General features: G+C 59.4%; 8 protein-coding genes across 9 annotated transcripts; 4 read left to right on the top strand and 4 right to left on the bottom strand.

The window, feature by feature from the left end:
- The first annotated feature begins 131 nt into the window (after window positions 1-131).
- On the top strand, window positions 132-1,458 carry SDRG_15212 (hypothetical protein). The gene is made up of 6 exons (XM_008621379.1): window positions 132-187; window positions 249-432; window positions 478-583; window positions 628-983; window positions 1,034-1,213; window positions 1,255-1,458. Exons 1-6 carry the CDS (start codon window positions 162-164, stop codon window positions 1,414-1,416), a joined length of 1,014 nt encoding a protein of 337 aa, XP_008619601.1. The 5' UTR covers window positions 132-161; the 3' UTR covers window positions 1,417-1,458.
- Window positions 1,396-2,833, bottom strand: SDRG_15211 (hypothetical protein). Its single transcript, XM_008621378.1, has 3 exons — window positions 2,215-2,833; window positions 2,028-2,169; window positions 1,396-1,983 (listed from the first exon to the last, which is right to left on the bottom strand). The coding sequence occupies exons 1-3, from the start codon at window positions 2,544-2,546 to the stop codon at window positions 1,570-1,572; spliced, it is 888 nt and encodes a 295-aa protein (XP_008619600.1). The 5' UTR covers window positions 2,547-2,833; the 3' UTR covers window positions 1,396-1,569.
- A 458-nt stretch (window positions 2,834-3,291) lies between these two features.
- Window positions 3,292-3,549, top strand: SDRG_15210 (hypothetical protein; the record flags this gene model as incomplete). Its single annotated transcript, XM_008621377.1, has 1 exon — window positions 3,292-3,549. One exon carries the CDS (start codon window positions 3,292-3,294, stop codon window positions 3,547-3,549), a length of 258 nt encoding a protein of 85 aa, XP_008619599.1.
- Window positions 3,478-5,395, bottom strand: SDRG_15209 (hypothetical protein). Its single transcript, XM_008621376.1, has 7 exons — window positions 5,215-5,395; window positions 4,805-5,162; window positions 4,654-4,763; window positions 4,567-4,610; window positions 4,020-4,518; window positions 3,852-3,974; window positions 3,478-3,804 (listed from the first exon to the last, which is right to left on the bottom strand). Exons 1-7 carry the CDS (start codon window positions 5,359-5,361, stop codon window positions 3,565-3,567), a joined length of 1,521 nt encoding a protein of 506 aa, XP_008619598.1. The 5' UTR covers window positions 5,362-5,395; the 3' UTR covers window positions 3,478-3,564.
- A 68-nt stretch (window positions 5,396-5,463) lies between these two features.
- SDRG_15208 (hypothetical protein) lies at window positions 5,464-6,912 on the bottom strand. The gene is made up of 8 exons (XM_008621375.1): window positions 6,744-6,912; window positions 6,616-6,694; window positions 6,474-6,558; window positions 6,358-6,428; window positions 6,151-6,311; window positions 6,016-6,096; window positions 5,865-5,969; window positions 5,464-5,817 (listed from the first exon to the last, which is right to left on the bottom strand). The coding sequence occupies exons 1-8, from the start codon at window positions 6,886-6,888 to the stop codon at window positions 5,519-5,521; spliced, it is 1,026 nt and encodes a 341-aa protein (XP_008619597.1). The 5' UTR covers window positions 6,889-6,912; the 3' UTR covers window positions 5,464-5,518.
- Window positions 6,913-7,452: 540 nt separating this feature from the next.
- SDRG_15207 (hypothetical protein) lies at window positions 7,453-9,192 on the top strand. The gene is made up of 6 exons (XM_008621374.1): window positions 7,453-7,633; window positions 7,678-7,713; window positions 7,763-8,036; window positions 8,084-8,304; window positions 8,349-8,454; window positions 8,507-9,192. The coding sequence occupies exons 1-6, from the start codon at window positions 7,475-7,477 to the stop codon at window positions 9,121-9,123; spliced, it is 1,413 nt and encodes a 470-aa protein (XP_008619596.1). The 5' UTR covers window positions 7,453-7,474; the 3' UTR covers window positions 9,124-9,192.
- Window positions 9,193-9,285: 93 nt separating this feature from the next.
- SDRG_15206 (CAMKK/CAMKK-META protein kinase) lies at window positions 9,286-11,469 on the top strand. The gene is made up of 14 exons (XM_008621373.1): window positions 9,286-9,537; window positions 9,581-9,683; window positions 9,727-9,865; window positions 9,910-9,973; window positions 10,020-10,071; window positions 10,121-10,153; window positions 10,198-10,281; window positions 10,327-10,384; window positions 10,427-10,464; window positions 10,513-10,614; window positions 10,656-10,730; window positions 10,773-10,820; window positions 10,867-11,021; window positions 11,065-11,469. Exons 1-14 carry the CDS (start codon window positions 9,332-9,334, stop codon window positions 11,306-11,308), a joined length of 1,401 nt encoding a protein of 466 aa, XP_008619595.1. The 5' UTR covers window positions 9,286-9,331; the 3' UTR covers window positions 11,309-11,469.
- SDRG_15205 lies at window positions 11,339-17,045 on the bottom strand. 2 transcript variants are annotated; one of them, XM_008621371.1, is made up of 32 exons: window positions 16,703-17,045; window positions 16,581-16,658; window positions 16,393-16,538; window positions 16,159-16,342; window positions 15,803-16,109; window positions 15,643-15,755; window positions 15,236-15,517; window positions 15,133-15,193; window positions 14,908-15,089; window positions 14,770-14,864; window positions 14,604-14,730; window positions 14,480-14,562; window positions 14,385-14,430; window positions 14,295-14,339; window positions 14,219-14,248; window positions 14,087-14,176; window positions 13,922-14,037; window positions 13,840-13,873; window positions 13,741-13,796; window positions 13,587-13,698; window positions 13,356-13,540; window positions 13,146-13,311; window positions 13,024-13,102; window positions 12,785-12,981; window positions 12,575-12,742; window positions 12,467-12,529; window positions 12,293-12,417; window positions 12,060-12,249; window positions 11,910-12,019; window positions 11,581-11,865; window positions 11,458-11,538; window positions 11,339-11,416 (listed from the first exon to the last, which is right to left on the bottom strand). In XM_008621371.1, exons 1-30 carry the CDS (start codon window positions 17,033-17,035, stop codon window positions 11,724-11,726), a joined length of 3,945 nt encoding a protein of 1,314 aa, XP_008619593.1. In that variant the 5' UTR covers window positions 17,036-17,045; the 3' UTR covers window positions 11,339-11,416; window positions 11,458-11,538; window positions 11,581-11,723. The 2 variants fall into 2 exon arrangements, with proteins under 2 accessions (XP_008619593.1, XP_008619594.1); XM_008621372.1 differs by having other exon boundaries at window positions 11,581-12,019.
- Between the last annotated feature and the right edge of the window lie 32 nt (window positions 17,046-17,077).

The following is a 17,077-nucleotide window of genomic DNA, read 5'->3' as shown; positions in this document are numbered from 1 at the left end:
ATTCGACGCCTATCCGGCTCATCCGGATACCATACCACACCATTAACGTTTCTTCGTGGTAGAAACTTTGGTATATAGTGTTACTTCAACATGACGACGTGCGAGAAATGAGAGAACGCACGCACCTGACCTCGCGCCGCCAGCCGCCGGCGCCATCCTATATGCTCGGGATATGTATAGACCTAAGGTAGCGTCGAGCAGCCAATATCCTCCAGTAGCCCTGGACCGAGCTTGGCGTTTGGCGCTAGTATCCGGACGGTTCGTTATCCGGCGGCGGAAGGATCGCGGATCTTGCAAGGCTTCAAGCGGATGGCCCATCGCGACCTGACGGCGCGGTTCCTTGACCGACGGCTCGTAGCGCAGCGCCGCCAGACGCATGGCACCATGCGCTACAGTGGCGGCAAGCCATATGCAGCGGCCAAGACCTCGCAGGTACGAGCGCGTCGGCAGCAGCATCGAGTCATGGCGCGATAGTAGCCCCTGCAACCGACCGACATGGAAGCAGGCTCAGGCGCGCCAAAGCCCGCATGGACGCGCGCCGTCGACTTGGCCAACGAATGCACAGCGCAGCTGCAGCTCAAGCGTACGTGGCCCGCCATTCGACGAGGTCATCATGGCATGCCCTAGTCGACTATTTGCAAAAGATGCACACGCGCCGCCTTATGGTTCGCTTTGACGAGTCCGAGAAGCAACATGATATCGACATTGACAGCATAACGCAAGAGATCTCCAAGCTCTTCCACAGCGCCGAGTCTGCGCTGCAAAAAGTCACGCGCGAGCCGTTGACTGCCTCGGGGTTGACATCACCCGCCGAGCGCAACGTGCGCGTCAACGTCCAGCGCTCGTTGGCGAGCAAGCTGCAGGAGCTCTCGAGTCGGTACCGCCGAAGCCAGCGCGAGTACATGGAGACCCTGCGCTCGCAGCGCAACGTCTCGGGCGACGTGTTCCAGTGGGACGCGACGGGGCATACGAGCCAGGCGATGGTATCGTCGTCGTCTATCTTTGATTGTATGGTCATGCAGCGCGGCTTTAGTCACAGCAGCAGCACTTGCTACATCTGGGCGAAGACGAAGCCATGATCCAAGCCCGCGAGCGCGAAATTCAGAAAATCGCCAAGGCGATTGTGGAGCTCTCGACAGTTTTCAAGGACCTCGCCAACATGGTCATCGACCAGGGCACGATCATCGACCGCATCGACTACAACATGGAAGACGTACGACAACTATAAAATACTGTGGCCAACGCGGTTCGTAGGTCGTAACGCGCGTCCATTCGGGGCTCAAGGAACTCCATCGCGCCGAAAAGTTCCAGTACAATACGCGGCCGACGCGCTGCATCTACCTGCTGTTGAGCCTCATCTCTCTCTGCTTTATGATCCTCCTCATGAAACACGCGACGCCGTACGTGGAATATTGACACAGCTAAAGCGCTTACTCTGATTTTGTTCGTCCTGTGTCGATCCAGCCTACTCACAGAAACTCATGCCGCAAAGTGTCAAGCCCAGATCAGTGCTCAGCGACTGCGCACGAGCGACATACAGACACGTACGACGCCAGTGCTTCAAGAGGTTTACGGTAGCTTCTTCTCGTACACGAGCGCGTTGGTCGCGGGGTCGACGCCAAAGATCTCGACGAACTCGACCTTGGGGAGGCCCCAGCTCGTGGTCGACTGCACGTAGACGCGCTCGAGGTACACGTTTGGCCGGCCGTTGATCGTCGTCCGCGCGCGCACGTGGTGGCCGTCGTGCAAGAGCACGATCGCGCGGTCCTTGAGCGACGCGAGTGCCACGTCGTACTCGTGGGGCGCGGCGCCAGGTGAGCATGTTGCACCATACGCAGTGTTGCGCTCAATCATGTTGAGCTCTTCGGTTGGGTACGGCGGGCCTTGCTGCGCGTACATGATCCAGTAAATGTGCAGCGGGTTCTTCGGGTCGAGCCGCGACGCGCTGCCGAGATTGCCCTTGTACACGACGGTATTCGCATTCTACGCACACAGTTCTTAGCGCGGAGAGGCCATCGCACACGCACGTTGCTTCGCTGGATGATAAAGGCGGTCGACGGGTCGACTCCGCGGACTTTGGTCAGCTCTGGATTGCACGGCAGCGGCGTGGCTTCGGGCGTTGCGGCAGGAGCGACTTCGGCTTCCGGCTCGGGCACGCTTGTCGACGGTCTACGCAACACGTGTGTGGGCGCAGGTCGTTGATAGATAGCGTACGCATCGCTCGGCGGCGGCGATGGCGCTGGCTCAGCTGCGGGCTTCGGCTTGGACGACTTGGGCTTCTTCTCCAGTGTGCCGTTCAGGAACGCCTCCTTGCTCGCAAGTAGTACATCGACTTCAAGCATCTCGCGGGCGAGCGCTTGGCGGCGCTGGCGCAGCTCCTCGACCTCGTCCCGCAGATCCTGCAGGTGCTGCTGCTTCTCCCGGCGCAGGGCGCGCTCTAGCGCTTCGATCGTCGCCTGGCGCTCGTCGAGCTCGCTCTGGAGCGACTGCACGACGAGGTTGGCCTGGTCCACGGTATCGTCGGCGCCCCAGATCCAGCTACTCATGGCGGCTTGCTGTCTTTAGCGCAAGAAAAGTGCCACCGCGTGACACGTCGCGACCGAGCTCTGACTTTGCACCACACTATTTGCGTAAACTTGTTTAGTGTAAGGCTTTTGGCGCCACATCGAGTTGTGTTTGGCAGGCGGCCATCCACTTCCATCGCTTCTATACCATGTCCTGCAATGCTACCTCGCCGCTGAGGAGGACGGATGCCGGCTCGTCCTTGCCACCGCGCAGAAGCGACGGTCGCCGCCATCTATGCAGCCGTCAGTGATGGCTTGTGGATGGGGCGATCAGTGTTTGCCTACATCGACCCTTTACCGTCCCATCTCAAGCACCGCCAACGGCAAATGCAGAGCTTGACGAACTCACCCACTAGGCCGTGATGACGAGACGCTTCACGGTCCTCGGCAGGTCGGGTCGCAGAGAACACCTCGGATCACTTCTGCATATTTGTAGCATACCACAGGCTCTCCTGAGTCAGAGCCACCGGTCAGCTCGAATCAATTCCCTTGGCTCGAATAGTCCTTGTCTGGTCCGTTGTCTGAATCGAGTACATGTCTGGAATGGGATGCCACGTTATGATTTCCGTTGTTCCTCGCGCTTCGTGTGGATGTTACCACATCTGGTGCGCTCGCAATTCAGATTATTGACCAATCCTAGGCCGTGGATGCGTCGCGAAGTCTCGCTACGGCATGGGATTGGCTAAAATCTTGGTCGGCGCATTTGCCAGCCATTTCCGTATTTGCCATGTCCGAGTTCTTCCGCCGTGCGCTCTCGCAGCTGCTGAACGAAGCGGCCGTCAAGTCGCTCGCCAACAACAAGTCGTTCCAGAACTTTGCGCTCAAGACGCACCTCCACGTGGAGAAGACCAAGGCCGCCATGAACAACCTCGACGTCGACAAGGTCGCGGCCGCCACCAAGAGCCTGCCGAACGTCAACAAGTTCACCGAGTTTGCCAACGCGGTCAAAGCAGAGCTACAGAAGGACGTGCGTAAATTCAAATAGAAGCGTCTTGGCATCTTAGTGGCGACCGACGTCGGCCGAGATGGCTTCAAACACGAGCCGGCGCCAGAGCGACACGACGAACGGCTCGGCATCGGCGTCCAGGACAGGCGAGAGACCGTCGATGAGCGTCGATGGCGTCGCATGATTTGTGAGCTGCGTCACGATGAACGTGACGAGCGACGCGTCGGCCTCGCCGAGGTACTCGGCCACCTTCTTCTCGACCCACGGCGCCATCTTGGCGGCCACGACGCCATGCTATGCGTGCGAGCATGACACGCTGGGACCGAGACGAGATCAAGTACCTTGTCGACGGCGGCCCAGTCGAGCGGGTACTTGAAGAGCCCCGTCGTGTCCTTGGGAATGCGCTCGACAATGCTCTTGGGGTCGTTCGTGCGGCTGTTGATGCGCGCCACGGACCGCGCCACCTAGTGCAAGCATGACGCCGACGACGAGAGGCGCGGACGACGTACTTGGGCGTCAATGAGCGCTGCGCGGCGCTCTTCCTCCGAGTAGTCGAGCGGGACGTACGCCCGCTGCGGCTTGAGTTCCTCGTCGTCTTCGACTGCAAAGACGGGCGTTGACGCTGTGGCCGCGGTCGCCTTGGTGTCTTTGGACTCCTTCTTGGCGTTGAGTTTGAGCTCAATCTTCTTGAGCGGCGCAAACGGTTTCGGGGGCGGCGGCGGCGGAGGCGGCACAAAGGCGGGGACCGTAGGCGTCGCGATTGGCTCGGGCTCCTTCGTCTGCGGAAGGCGCGGCGAGTCCTCGGCGCTGTTGCGGCGGTCGCGACGTCGGTCCCGGCTGCGATCGCGACTGCGAGACCGACGGCGCGTGCGCTCTCGGCTGCGGCTGCGCGACCGGCGGCGACTGTCCCTGCGATCCCGGTCCCGGCGGTCTCGGCGCCCCGTGGATCGGGACCGGTCGCGCTCGGGCTTCTTCTCTTCCGGCGCGGGCGGCGTCGTCGCTTCGGCACTAGGCAGTCGCGTGAGCCTCGCGTCGCACGTGCAAGAGAGTGCGTACGCGGCCGCCTTTTCCTTGTCTTCCTTTTCTTGCCGAAGGCGCTCCTGCAAAGAAGGTATGAGCGTCCTGGAGAGACAAGATGGTTACTTGGATCATCTTGAGCCGCTTGGCTTCCTGCTGCTGCGTCCGCTCTTCCTGCGCGAGGCGGAACTTTTCAACTTCGTTCATGATCATCCCTCCGCGCACTTGCTCCTTGACTAGCATCGCCATGAGCACTAAAGGCGATCACGCTTGGTACCTTCGGGCGCGTCGACGCTCACGAGGTCGCCCCACGACGCAATGTCATTGTTGTAGCCGCCATGCAGCGAGCTGCGCTCTTCGTAGAGGCGCTGAAGAACGTCTGCGACGCGCTCGCTCTTGCGCTCTTCTTCGATGCGCAGCGCAATCGGGATCGCGTTCCAGTACTCGTTCAGGCGCGCCTGCGTCGTCGCGTCAACCTTGAGCAAAATGTTCTTCGAGTCGATCGAGAAGCCATCGAGGAGCTTGAGCGCGCGGATGACGTCGAGGCCGCCGCTGAACGTGCAGTAGCCAAAGCCTTTGGGCTTGCCCGAGATCGGATCCGTCGTGCGCTTCCATGCCACGACCGTGCCCACGCGCTACGCCAGGCCAAGCATCAGACTCCGAGTGGTGGATGTATAGGCAGCCTACGTCCAGGAGGCCGCGGATGTAGTTGTCATGGAGGTCGGGCGGCAGCTTGCCGACGAAGACATTGAGCGGGCCCGTCTCCGGTGGCATTCTAAGCGCGACAGCTCCGATGTGCACGGCGCCAGGAGGAACCATACCCGACGTCGCCATGCTTCCACACAACCAAATCTGCCGGATACCCTGCCCACCCTCCGGATACGCGGCTGCGGATCTTGAAGAGACGCGTGCCAGACGATCGCCATCCGCAAAGCAGGAGATGGGCCAAGGTATGTCTTACGCATCGTTTACGCAAGTGACCATATCTACCTTACGCCGTCTTGTGCGTGTCGACGACGGTGGCCGGGGCTGGCGGTGCGGCGGCGGCGGCGCGCGGGCTCGTCGGGTGGTGTTCGTGGATCTCCTTCTTCGTCTCTTCGACGGTCTGGTTGGCAACCGACATGAGCGAGGAGAAGAAGCTGTTGATCTTCTGGACACCGTCCGAGACCGTCTTGTTCTCCATCGCCTTCTTGGCGAGCGCGTCCGCAGCCGAGACGGCCGTGGCCGCCGCCTCGGACGCCTTTTGCGACACTTGGTACTTCGTATCGAGCTCGTGCGCCTTCTTCCCGACTAGCACAAACACATACTACGGTCGCCGGCCTTTGCAAGCAGCGTACCGGTCGCGATCTTCTCCGAGACGTGGAACTGCGCATCGAGCTCCGCGGCCTTCATTTTCGCCACTTCGGCGCCGCTCTTGACCTGGAGCGAGATCTTGTGCTCCTCTACGCCCAAGATGCAGCCAGGCGCCAACACACAGAGGGAGGCTACCGTCAAAGCGCTGGACGTGCGTCAAGCCGGCCGCGCCGACCGAGTAGCCGCCAGCGAGGAACTTGGCGACACTGTTGACACCTACAACGTTCCATCGTTCGTATCTATGAGTTGAAGGAGAGTGAGGTCGTGTACCCGAGCTCGCCTTCTTCGAGGGCGACGACGGCGGCAGCGCGCCAGCTGAGATGACCGAGATGTGGCCGTTGAGCACCGCCGCCCCGTCGTGCTGGAGCGACGCGGCCGCCGCTTCCGGCGTCGCAAACACCAGCACCGCGTGCTGCAACGTCTCGCCATCGCTACAATCAACGTGTATAAGCGTTAGGAGCGTAGCAAGAGGCGTACGCTTGGAGGATCGTGCGCTTCACGGCGCCGCAGGACGCAAAGACGGCAACGAGCGCTTGCTCCGTCACGGACTACTCACCCGCGTTGGCCTCGGTACCAAGAAGGAGCTGCCGTACCTTCTCGGCCATCGGGATGTTGGTGACGACGATCGTGCTCGCGACCTCGTCCTCAGTGACGCTCGAGTCGTCGACAGGCTTCGGCCTAGATTTACCCATGCACGTGAGACTTGGGTCCACGAGGAACGACAGCGCTTCGTACGCCTTGAGGAAGACGGTCGCGCCGTTCGTGATGCCAAGCGCCGAGATGGCGCCGACGTGTTTGTTGACGGCCGTGCCCTCTACAGCGAGTGCATGAGCCATGTACATGGAGGAGGCGGTGGCGTCTACCAGGGAACTCGACGACGGGCTCGACCAAGTCGATGGTCGTGCGCACGCTGGCGGCCACCTGCAGCAGCTCCGCGATCGTCGAGTCGGCTTCGAGCTCGATCTCGACAGGCGCCTTGGCCTCCTCCTTAATGACGACCTTGATCATGTTGCTGTTCGGGTTGTTGTCGAAATGGGTTCTGGTCGCAGCCGGTCTAACCGCACGCAACTTTTCTTTGACCACCATCATTCTGCTACACTTGATCTTCGTATGGACTAGCTTCCGAGCCAACGGCAGCGCCACGTCAGCGACCAAGCGCGGCCACGTCGAGAAGAAGGTGCTGCGTCGCTGCAACTGAGCTGCTTGTTGACGCTACCACCGTTCGACGCACAAGGGACGACAGCTTGAGAGACCTGCGGCGGGTCGCTGCAGCGGCTTCCAGGCAACATCACCGCTCGAGTCACGAATCTTATGCCACAGACAAGCACATTATACGAACGCTACCCAAGATCCCAGACATATCTACGCTATCCAAGACATATCTACGCTATCCCAGACATATCTACGCTATGCAAGTACTCTTAGTCTGGTACATCTGGGTCCGATGGCTGGTTTTGAGCTGAGACCAAGGAGCGCTGCCAAATGCTGCCAGGAGGTCGCCAGCCATCGCCATCCGGACTGACGTGCTAAGTTCCGGATAAAGATCGAAGGTTCTGTAGATTTTGCCAAAGGGCACGGACAAACCTCGGGTGCGATGGCAACGTCCGTGGGGCCGCTGCCGCTTGCTGTGCTCTATGGCCGCTGCATGGACTTCCTCACGGTCAAGGAGCGCTGGCAGAGCGTCGCGCTCGTCTCGCACGCGTGGCGCGTCGTGGCCATGGCCTCGGTCAAGGCCCACAAGCACGTGGACTTCGTACGTTCGCCGTCGACGAGGATGGACCTTACTGGCATCTGTAGACCTGGTGCCGTGGTGAAGACCAGCTAGAGCACGCCGTATGCGCTTATATCAATGGCCACAGGCGGGCTCATTGCAGTGCACTAGGTTGCAACCCTATTGAGCGACGTGTCGCACAACGCGTTCGCAGCCGAGCTCCTCTCCGAGCACGTCAACCGCGTCCAGCTGCAAAGCGTCGTCTTGTACGGACCACGTGTGACGCCGCACCTCCTCTCGCGCCTCTTGCAGGGCGTGACGCCACACCAGCTCGAGCGCATAAGCATCGAGAGCAAGTGGCTCGATGCCGCCGGCTTCTCGATCCTCGCCCAGTGCCACAGCCTTTTGCAGCTCCGTCTCAACTGCATCAAGCTCTCGGATGCTGGTATGACGCGCCGTGTCTATGTTGGTACGCACAGTTGGTTGGTGTAGAGCTGGTGCTTATCGCGACCGGGTGCCCGAACCTGGAGCTCGTCGACATCGCTGGCTGCTCGCGCATTGGCGACGACGGCATTGCGGCACTCGCACGCCACTGCAGGAGCCTGCAAGAGCTCGACGTTTCCATGTGTATTCGCGTGACGGACGCCGGCTTTGTTGCCTTGGCGCACCGACCACCCACGCTGCGCCGCCTCGCCGCCAACAAGTGTCTCAAGGTCCCTTTGTTTCAACTTGATACATGTGTGAATTGGGACGTTAGATCACCGAGGCGTCGCTGGCCCTCGTCGTGCACGCACAGACGCAGCTGCAGTCGCTGTCGGTCGGCAACTGCCCCAAGGTCCGCGATCTCTTTCTCGCCACCCTTCGTACGCCCACACTATCAATCTTTCAAGTCCGTAATACGGGCCATGTGCGTAGGTCCCGAGACGCCGCTCACGTCGCTCGTGCTCAGCGGTTGCGCAAGCATTTCGGACGCGCCGCTCATACCGACGGCGCCGCGCGGCTGTTTGAGCAGCTTCTTCCAGTCGCACGGCGCGAGACTGCAGACACTGGACCTGACGGGTCTTGGACAACTCACGTCCGAGACCTTGCAGCGCATCTCGCTGTGTCCGACGCTCACGCACCTCACGTTGGCCATGTGCCGGAACGTCACGGACGCCGACGTCGCCGTCATTGCCGAAGGCTGCCCGCAGCTCCAAGGACTCTCGCTGCACGGCTGCGTGCTTGTGACTGACACTGCGCTCGTGTCGATCGCGACGCACTGCAAGCACCTGCGCGACGCATCGTTTGTGTTTTGCTACAACGTGACCGACGTCGGGTTTGTGGCGCTTGTGAAACGCTGCGTGTACCTCACGCACCTCAACGTCAAGGCCTGCAACCTCCTCACCGAGCTCTCGTTCGCTGCTCTCGCCCAGCGCGTCGGCGCCGCCTTCCGGAAGCTCGTCATTGGGGCGTGTGCGAGCTTGGCGACCACTGCTACGTACGCAGCGCTCGTCAAGCAAGGCCACCCAGACTGCATTGTCATGTGGACGTGAGATCCAGGTCGCGACCCTATACCTATATACTAGTATAGTACTTAATCTTATATACACATTCGTTCATGTAACGCCGTAGTAATCATTCAGATTTACAAAGTTGACACACGACCAAGTCGCCTGTCGTCCAACGGCTGGAGCCTAAATATATACACGACGCTCGAAATAACTCGAGCGACTCAGTTCCTAGCGCGACAGTGGGAAGTCCATGGACCTGCTGCCGACGCAGTCGAGCAAAACCGCGCTTGACACGCTCCATGAACACCACGTGGACGGCGAGCTCAAGGCGACGAGCATTCCGCCGATCGCGGTCCCGTTCTTAACCCACCACGACGGCCGCCACTCGTCCTTCTTCGAGACCAACAGTGTGCACAAGACGACCGATGCGTGCGGCCACAAGCAGCTCAACCAATAGTACGTTCGCTGCAACGACAGTGTAGCTCCATGGGCTGCGTAGTATTCTCTACGACGTGATCGGGAAAGGCGCGTACGGCAAGGTCCGGAAAGCTTTTTGGCCCGAGAAGAACCGCTATTTTGCCGTCAAAATCATCCACAAAAAGGTCGACACTACACTAGCTTCAACGTGGCAACACCTGCCACTAGAAAGCCAAAAAATTGATGCTGCGCGGCCCCCGCGCGCCGCGAAGCGACGGCCTCGACCACATTCGCAAGGAATCGGCGATTTGGAAAAAGCTCCACCACCCCAACATTGTGCGCCTGCGCGAAGTCATTGACGACCCAGGTACGCGATCACCCGGACGCAGTTCCAACCTACGTACTGCGTAGAGGCCGACAAGATTTACTTGGTCAGCGAACTCATCGAGGGCAAGTCCATCATTGACGGCGAAGCGTACCGTGCCAGCGTTGAGTCCAGAGCGAGTGATGGATGTGACTAGACGCTGCACGCCGCTGCACGAAGACGTTGCAAGAGATTGCTTTTGTCAGCTCGTACGCTCGGTGGTGACAGAACGCGTCGGTGCTCACGATCACTTCTTAGATTGAAGGCCTCGAGTTTCTCCATTTTCACAAAGTAGTCGCCACGATGACGTGGCAGCGTCACACGCGCGACATTAGATCATCCATCGGGATATCAAGCCTGGCAACCTCCTGTACAGCGCCGACGGTATAGTCAAGATCACCGACTTTGGCCAGTCCCAGGTATGAGTGCCTTACCTACTACACTGGATGGAAGTGGAAGTTTAGGTCATTGAAGACGAAGACGACTGCTTCCGCCAGACCGTCGGCACGGGCCCGTTCCTAGGTAGTACGACGCACGGGATGTCGCGTTCTATCTTATCTTTAGCCCCCGAGATGCTCACGGGGGACGAGTACAAGGGCCTCGTACGACTCGCTTTTTTCATTTGTGGGACGCAAACCGTTGCCTTGTAGCCGATCGATGTGTGGGCGTGCGGCGTCACGCTCTACCTCTTTGTCTATGGCCACTTGCCGTTCGAGGCCGAGACGCCGCAGCTTCTCTACGAGAAGATCAAGGTACGTCCGGTGGCATTGAAGGCAGCTCATTACTGTGCCAGAGCGACCCGATCACATTCGCGACGCTGGTCCAGGAGACACCCGTGAACCCAGACGTGATTGATCTGCTTCGAGGCGTAGGCACCTCACCATCATCGCTCGTGCTCACACGTGTTCAGATCTTGAACAAGGACCCGGCCGAGCGTCTGACGACCCAAGACATTCGGGTAGCGAGGCGTGGAGGCGACAAGAGGCGACTACGATGATGCGTAGAACCACCCGTGGCTAGCCTCGCGTTTCCAGACCCAGTACCCCAAGAGCGAGCGCCACTTGATCACACTCACACCCGCTTGCGTCGAGTCGGCCATCACCCCGCTGCAGCTCTACCGACGTCTCAAGCGCAAGACCAAATTGCTCATCGCTGCCAAGTACACCCTCGCTGTCTCTGTCATACGGTCTGATACGAAGTAGCAAACTCACGGGGTCGTCGCGGCAGTTGCCGATTCTACGACAGCCCTCGACGCAGCGCCATATCCAAGACGACGCTGTCCACCATGCGGTTCCGACCGTGCCACGCCGGCTCTCGGGCGCCTCCCTACCTAGCACGGCGCGAAGTATGTCAAGTCGACGGTCGCTTACGGCGCGCCGTCTCGACTTTGGGCAAGAGCTCGCCGAACTGCGCTTCGACACCCCGCGGGCCGAAGATCGACCCTAGTGTACTCAAATAGACAAGTCGCATCGCCTCGCGTTAGGAGTTGGTGCTGCTTTGCCGAAGACGCAGCTTGGTGGGCGACAGCTGCATGACCTTGCTGATCTTGTCCGTCTAAAAGGTAGCTACAGAGTAGTGCGCAGCTGTAAACGTACAATGGTTTCTCGCACGGGCGCCACAAAGGGCTCGTACGCAGGCCGTGGCGGCTCGCGGCTCAGAATCACCTCGGCGGCCTCCTACACGCTCCTTCAGATGTCATGGAGGACTATGTTTCGGACCTTGAGCCCGAGCTTCCCGCCAAGCGGCGTCAGCGGCATGTCGGCGGACGGTGAACTGTCAAAGTACTCGCAAATCTCGCACTTGCGCGTGGCACGGCAGAGGCGACACGGCAGCTTGCTCAATGGTTCACCCCGACCGTACCTTATGGCACAGGTGGGAAGGATGGCGAAGTATCGTGAAGAGTGTACAGGTGAAAGCACTTGACGTAAGCTTCGTACTGCCGCAGGATCGTGGCGTTGTCCGGATCGGCTTGGACCGCCTTGATGTAGTGGTCGTGCAACACGCTAGTTCACCGTCACTTTCATAACCCTGCCCCTGAGGAGCGCACGTCGATTTGGCGATTGGACGCATGACAACGAGTGTCACGTTCTTGGCGCAGTGCACGGACGACACTTGACCAACGTAGTTGAGCGCGTGATAGACGCCAAAGACCTCAACCTGCACAGGTGAAGACATGCGCGATCTCGAGGGGTCAAACCTCGGCCAAATGCATGTAGGTGCGACCGCGCACGTGAATACGAACATAACTAAGTCCATGTCGCTCTGTCGCAACGACAGAAACACAGTACCGGCCCACCGACTCGGACGTCGGAAGAATCCACTGCGTGAGGCGCTGGTTTTGCGTAAACTCCTTGGCTTCGTTCGAGAGGTCGCGACCGGCCTTGAGCCTGCGATGACTCAAACATCAAGTCTGTGCAATGCAGCGCGTACACTTCCTTGCCGCTGCCGTCGGGTAAGGGCACTTCGCTCACAAGGATCCAAAACGGAAAGAGCCGGCGTGTGTACTCGTCTCTCGGGTGTGAAATATCAATCGGCTCGTCCGTCCGATTCCAGACCTGCCATTTCAGATTCAGATTCAGATTCAGATCCAATTGCATCACGTACTTGAATGCGACTAATCACAGCAGGCTGGCCCAAGTCGACTTCCCACCACGGACAGTCGTCAAACTACGTACCATAAAGTGTGGTGCCCATAGGGTTGGGTCAGCCTACCTGGGTGTGCGTGCAGGCGTGGAGCCGGCCGCTGCGGTTGCCGTTCACGGCGCAGTTGGCATTCTGCTCGTTAAAAATACTGCTTTGGCGACAGCGCTTGTGCAAAGCAAGGTTGAAGGGCGCGACGTGAAACGCGCGAAGGAGCTCGGGCTCGGGGACGACCCGCCGCTACATATGCTACTGACTCTTCGATTCACGAGGCATGCCAACCTCTTTTGAATGCCCCGTGCATGCCTTGGCGTTCTGCCCCCACGTGTAAAGCTCGCCGTCCATCGAAACCGCAGCCGTGTGCCCAAACCCGCAAGCAACTTGGCGCATGGGCGTACCACAGATCGACTGGAGCAGCGACCACGACGGCGTGTAGTGCATGAGCGGCCCGGCACTGCCGCAGACGTAAATCTCGCCGCCTAGCACCGTGCAGTGACACCATGCGGAACAAGATCATGTACCCGAAATGGTTTCGATGCTGGCAGTGATCTCCGAGCAAATCTCCGTGCAAAATGCCGAGTGGGTGTTGCCGCACGACACCTACTTCACGACGTCACGCAAGTGAAGTGGCTAGAGCTTGCACCTGTGCGATGCGGACGTGGGCGAGCGCCTTGACGTACGTGGGCACGACGACTTGGTCCAAAACAAACTCGCCAAAGCCAAGGCGCCCACCGTTCGCACAGCCCCACATAAAGAGCTCGCCTTGTGTGCTCACTGCGCCCGTGTGTGCGCGGCCACACGACACTTGCCTACGAGGCCCTGTGTGAGCATGACCGATCCAAAGATCTCGCACCGGATGCGACGTTGGTTGGGGATCTTGACGAGCATCGGGTAGAGCGCAAACTGCTCGTACTTGTCGTCCAGTGCACCGATACCGAGCTTCCCGGTGGCCGCCGAGCCCCAGACGTACACGTGGCCGTCGACGCTGATGGCAGCGCTGTGGTCAAACGCGCACGCCACCTCTTTGACAAAGACCGACTAGCAGCAAATCCATTCGTAGGCGAGGACTTGCAGTGGCGCGTACTTGAAGTGCGAGAACGCGCGTCGGGTGGTCGGCGTCCGAGTTGACGACGCCCTCGAGGTTCTTTCCGTGGCCAAGGCGACCGTGAATGCCAACGCCCCACGTATAGAGCGCGCTAACCCGGTCGTCACGGTAGGCGCATGCGGAAAAGACGTACCCGGCGTGCGTCACGACACACGCGTACGACTCGCCGGCGGCCAAGCGCCACGCTGCCTATAATGACCCTATATCGACACACGCGGCTTGGTAGACGCACCGCCGCGCCGCGGTTGGCATGCAACGGAGGGCCCCTACTCACCGCGCAAGGTCTCGAAGGACAGAGTCGAGAAGCTACTTACCGCGACGTGACGCCGTTGAGATCGACCACGAGCGATGTGTGACGGGGCGTGTACTCTGGCACGACGTCTTCGAGTTGGATACGGTGGTGGGCTACCGAGTCTTCAAACGCTGCTTCCTGCGCTCGCCATTGAAGCAGCCATCATCAAAAGGACAGTCGAGGGTACCCGACGAAGGGCAAAGTCGAGGTTGGCGCGTTTCTCTTCTTCGATGCGCAGCTCGTGAAGGCGCGCCTGCTGCTCTCGGTACATGGCATACTAGCCAGCGTTGTTTTGAGAATCTGCGTAGGAATCTCGTACGTCTTCAAGCAGCTTGGCCTTGTCCAGAAGCTAGCATCATTTATTGTGAGATGCGGACAATGTGTTGAGGTCGTACAAGCTGCGCGGCTTGCTTGGGCTTGAGCTGGACTTGCTCGGCTTCCTACAAAGGTCTTTATGATGTCGAACGTCTTCGGTCGCAACGCACTTGAATATGGAAATCCGACTCCATAAACCCCCGGCGCTGCTCTTCACTGCACAGTTCGTTCTATGCAAAGTGGCATCACGCTGCATTGCCAACACGATCCTGCCTCAATGTCCAGGCAGTCGCTAAAGAGGTCGATCATCTCGAGCTTTGTGACACGATCAATCGCAAATCCTCGGTTCTACGACCATATTCGTCTTTGCTGCGCGAAGGCGACAGTACCGTCAGCGAGGCCTTGACTTCGGCGATGCTGACTTTGGGCAACAGCACTTGATGCAGAAAGAGAACCCGTGTTGATGCACTTGGCGGCGGCTCCCAATGCCCAAAGTAAACCACCACGCGCTTGTACCTAGACACGCTTGCACTTTGGAGTAGTGCATAAACGTACTTTTCATAGGCGTTGACCTCCTTGTCTTGGCGGTACTTAAGTTCGGCGGCGTTTTGGCGCTGGACTTCGACTTCGAGCGCGACAGCCGCCGCGACCTAGCATCCAGTGCTTGCACTAGCACCAACACGTAACTCGTACGTGTTTGGGGGAAGCCATTTTCTGCAGCTCGGACCGCGCCGTGAGTTGCCGGGCAGCGGCAATTTGCTTTTCGTGCTGCCGTTGCCGCGCCAGCTCGTCGTCAAAAGTATCGTCGTCGTCGTCGTCATCATGAGGGTTGCGAGTCTCGGCCGCGAGTCCCTTCCACCACTTGTTTTGGCCGCCTAGGAGACAATAGAAATGCGTCTAAAAGCGAGTTAAACGTACCCCAACAGTAGATTTGACCGGACGCCGTCATGGCGTACGCGATGCTGTCTGTGATCGTTGCCTAGCGCAGATGTGACCGTGCCCATACTGAATAACAACGTACATGGGTCACTTGGCGGCCCCAGAGCCAGCCCGTGTTGGGCATTGGGTGAATCGATTGGAAGCGCAGACTGCGCACGTACTGGCGGTCGTCGAGGAATTTTGTCAGAAGCTCGTCGTCCGTCTCGATCTCACTGACGCTCGACTCGTCCGGTGTCTCGAGCACCGTCTCTTTTGGCTTTGGCTGCCACAGCAACCGGTCCAACTTGGGCGGACTCGTGTCGACCCAGCCCGCGTTTTCGGGCCGCCGCCGCACAAATGGGATCTTCTCGGGACTCGGCACCGGCTTGCGCTCTGTTTTTGGTACGACAATCGTGTCGCCGGTTTGTACATTGGCGCTCGTCGGGTCGATGGTCTTGAGTTTTACGGCTGGTGGGACGTACGTCGGCTGGACGCGAGCTTCCCTACGACAGTGCTCTCCACGATGGACTGTGTGCAGTATATCCCGCACCAGATCGCACTGACGCTCTTGTAGCCGTCATAGAGCAGCGGGTCGCGTGTCGCGGGGGCGCCCGTAAACTGATCTAGAGTTGCTTTTTGAGAATTCCTCTCGAGTCATTTCGGTTTCTACCATATTGGCCCGTGCCGAGGACGTACACTTGTCCCGCCGCGTCGAGCGCCGCCGCCAGTTCGTCTTGCGCGCGCAACATTGCTTTGGCCGCGAGCGTCGACCGGCGGATCTTCTCGAGTTGCCAGTGGTGGTACCACTTGGCTTCCAAGAGCACTTGGGCCTCATTGTGCTCTTCTTCGAGCAGCACGACTTCGAGCATCGTCATGAGCTTGGCGCGCGTCGCGTACTTGGGTATGTCGATCTTGCGCGCGCGGAGCTCGGCCTCGACGTCAATGCACTGCAGCCACATGGCGCGGAACTCTTCAAACTAGATGCCGAATCGTACAAAACCCAGTGCTCAAGGAGGCAGGACGTACGTCAATGTAGCCGCTCTTGTCCTTGTCGTACTTTTTGAACAGCTTTTCCTGCTTGGCGTCGTCGGCGTTGATGTTGAAGTACTCGACGACGTCGGCGAACTCGAGCTCGTCGATCTGACCGCTGCCATTTTCGTCAAACAGCGAGAAGGCGTCTTTCGGTGACAAGAGCGACGATGGCGTGAACCTACATAACACGTTATAACCGTGGGTATACGTCCTACGGCGGAGGTATACTGGAGGGTATTCCCCGAGGTCGGGTCCACGGCGAAGAGTGCCATCTTGAACTCCTCCAAGTCGATCTCGCCACTGCCGTCCTTGTCGCACGCGCGGAAGATGCGCAGACCCTTGGGCTTGCTCACGCTGATGTTCAACTGCGGCAGCTACAACTAGCGTCGCTATTTGCGCTACGTTCATGGAGCTACCATGGCAAGGAACTCGTCGACCGAGATTAAACCCGAGTGATCTTCGTCGAATCTCTTGAAGAGCTCTTCGGGTGTCATCTATGCAAGGACGTGATGAGAGAAGGTCCATGCACGTGCAGCACCTTGGAGAGGAGCAGCGCCACGTTGCGCTTGTTGTACTCTTCCTGCGTCGCCTCGGACGCCTTGTCGATCTCCTTGCGGTCGTAGCGCTCGAGCGCAGCCTCGTCGTCGCTCTCGTCGCTGTCAGCACCAAACATGTCGAGGTTCGCAGCCTCCTTGGTCACTTCGCCCGGCGTCTTGGGCGTCGGCGGCTTCAGCGGCGTCGGTGGCTTCGCCGGCGCTTGCTCCGACGGCTTGATCGGCGAAGGCTTCCCGGTCGCCGCAGCCGTCGCCGACGCTTCGACCGCCACCTTGCGCGGGGAGATGGACCCACACCCGCGGAAGAACCCGATCATCGCCTCCTCGGTCACGGTTACACTGCATGCTAAAATTCGGCA

This window comes from Saprolegnia diclina, assembly GCF_000281045.1.
Source record: "Saprolegnia diclina VS20 unplaced genomic scaffold supercont1.86, whole genome shotgun sequence".
NCBI classification, from domain to species: Eukaryota; Oomycota; class Saprolegniomycetes; order Saprolegniales; family Saprolegniaceae; genus Saprolegnia; species Saprolegnia diclina.
The sequence above is the reverse complement of the archived record's forward strand: the minus strand, read 5'-3'. Positions and strand labels throughout refer to the sequence as shown.

What these genes read in the sequence shown, in the direction of transcription:
- SDRG_15212 (XM_008621379.1), top strand. Translation starts at nt 162, where the DNA reads ATGCTCGGGATATGTATAGACCTAAG. An exon ending in GGGATATGTATAGACCTAAG is followed by an intron (nt 188 to 248) that starts GTAGCGTCGAGC and finishes GTTTGGCGCTAG; the next exon opens with TATCCGGACGGTTCGTTATC. An exon ending in AGCGCAGCTGCAGCTCAAGC is followed by an intron (nt 584 to 627) that starts GTACGTGGCCCG and finishes GGCATGCCCTAG; the next exon opens with TCGACTATTTGCAAAAGATG.
- SDRG_15211 (XM_008621378.1), bottom strand. Translation starts at nt 2,546, where the DNA reads ATGAGTAGCTGGATCTGGGGCGCCGACGATACCGTGGACCAGGCCAAC. An exon ending in TCGCCGCCGCCGAGCGATGC is followed by an intron (nt 2,170 to 2,214) that starts GTACGCTATCTA and finishes CGTGTTGCGTAG; the next exon opens with ACCGTCGACAAGCGTGCCCG. An exon ending in TTATCATCCAGCGAAGCAAC is followed by an intron (nt 1,984 to 2,027) that starts GTGCGTGTGCGA and finishes CTGTGTGCGTAG; the next exon opens with AATGCGAATACCGTCGTGTA.
- SDRG_15209 (XM_008621376.1), bottom strand. Translation starts at nt 5,361, where the DNA reads ATGGCGACGTCGGGTATGGTTCCTCCTGGCGCCGTGCACATCGGAGCT. An exon ending in GACAAGGAAAAGGCGGCCGC is followed by an intron (nt 4,519 to 4,566) that starts GTACGCACTCTC and finishes GCGACTGCCTAG; the next exon opens with TGCCGAAGCGACGACGCCGC. An exon ending in ACTGGGCCGCCGTCGACAAG is followed by an intron (nt 3,805 to 3,851) that starts GTACTTGATCTC and finishes TCGCACGCATAG; the next exon opens with CATGGCGTCGTGGCCGCCAA.
- SDRG_15208 (XM_008621375.1), bottom strand. Translation starts at nt 6,888, where the DNA reads ATGATCAAGGTCGTCATTAAGGAGGAGGCCAAGGCGCCTGTCGAGATC. An exon ending in ACATCCCGATGGCCGAGAAG is followed by an intron (nt 6,429 to 6,473) that starts GTACGGCAGCTC and finishes GCGGGTGAGTAG; the next exon opens with TCCGTGACGGAGCAAGCGCT. An exon ending in GCACGTCCAGCGCTTTGACG is followed by an intron (nt 5,970 to 6,015) that starts GTAGCCTCCCTC and finishes TCTTGGGCGTAG; the next exon opens with AGGAGCACAAGATCTCGCTC.
- SDRG_15207 (XM_008621374.1), top strand. Translation starts at nt 7,475, where the DNA reads ATGGCAACGTCCGTGGGGCCGCTGCCGCTTGCTGTGCTCTATGGCCGC. An exon ending in CATCAAGCTCTCGGATGCTG is followed by an intron (nt 8,037 to 8,083) that starts GTATGACGCGCC and finishes TGGTTGGTGTAG; the next exon opens with AGCTGGTGCTTATCGCGACC. An exon ending in CCGCCAACAAGTGTCTCAAG is followed by an intron (nt 8,305 to 8,348) that starts GTCCCTTTGTTT and finishes TTGGGACGTTAG; the next exon opens with ATCACCGAGGCGTCGCTGGC.
- SDRG_15206 (XM_008621373.1), top strand. Translation starts at nt 9,332, where the DNA reads ATGGACCTGCTGCCGACGCAGTCGAGCAAAACCGCGCTTGACACGCTC. An exon ending in TCCATCATTGACGGCGAAGC is followed by an intron (nt 9,974 to 10,019) that starts GTACCGTGCCAG and finishes GGATGTGACTAG; the next exon opens with ACGCTGCACGCCGCTGCACG. An exon ending in AAATTGCTCATCGCTGCCAA is followed by an intron (nt 11,022 to 11,064) that starts GTACACCCTCGC and finishes GATACGAAGTAG; the next exon opens with CAAACTCACGGGGTCGTCGC.
- SDRG_15205 (XM_008621372.1), bottom strand. Translation starts at nt 17,035, where the DNA reads ATGATCGGGTTCTTCCGCGGGTGTGGGTCCATCTCCCCGCGCAAGGTG. An exon ending in CTCAACGGCGTCACGTCGCG is followed by an intron (nt 13,874 to 13,921) that starts GTAAGTAGCTTC and finishes CGCGGTGAGTAG; the next exon opens with GGGCCCTCCGTTGCATGCCA. An exon ending in CTGTGATTAGTCGCATTCAA is followed by an intron (nt 12,418 to 12,466) that starts GTACGTGATGCA and finishes CTGAAATGGCAG; the next exon opens with GTCTGGAATCGGACGGACGA.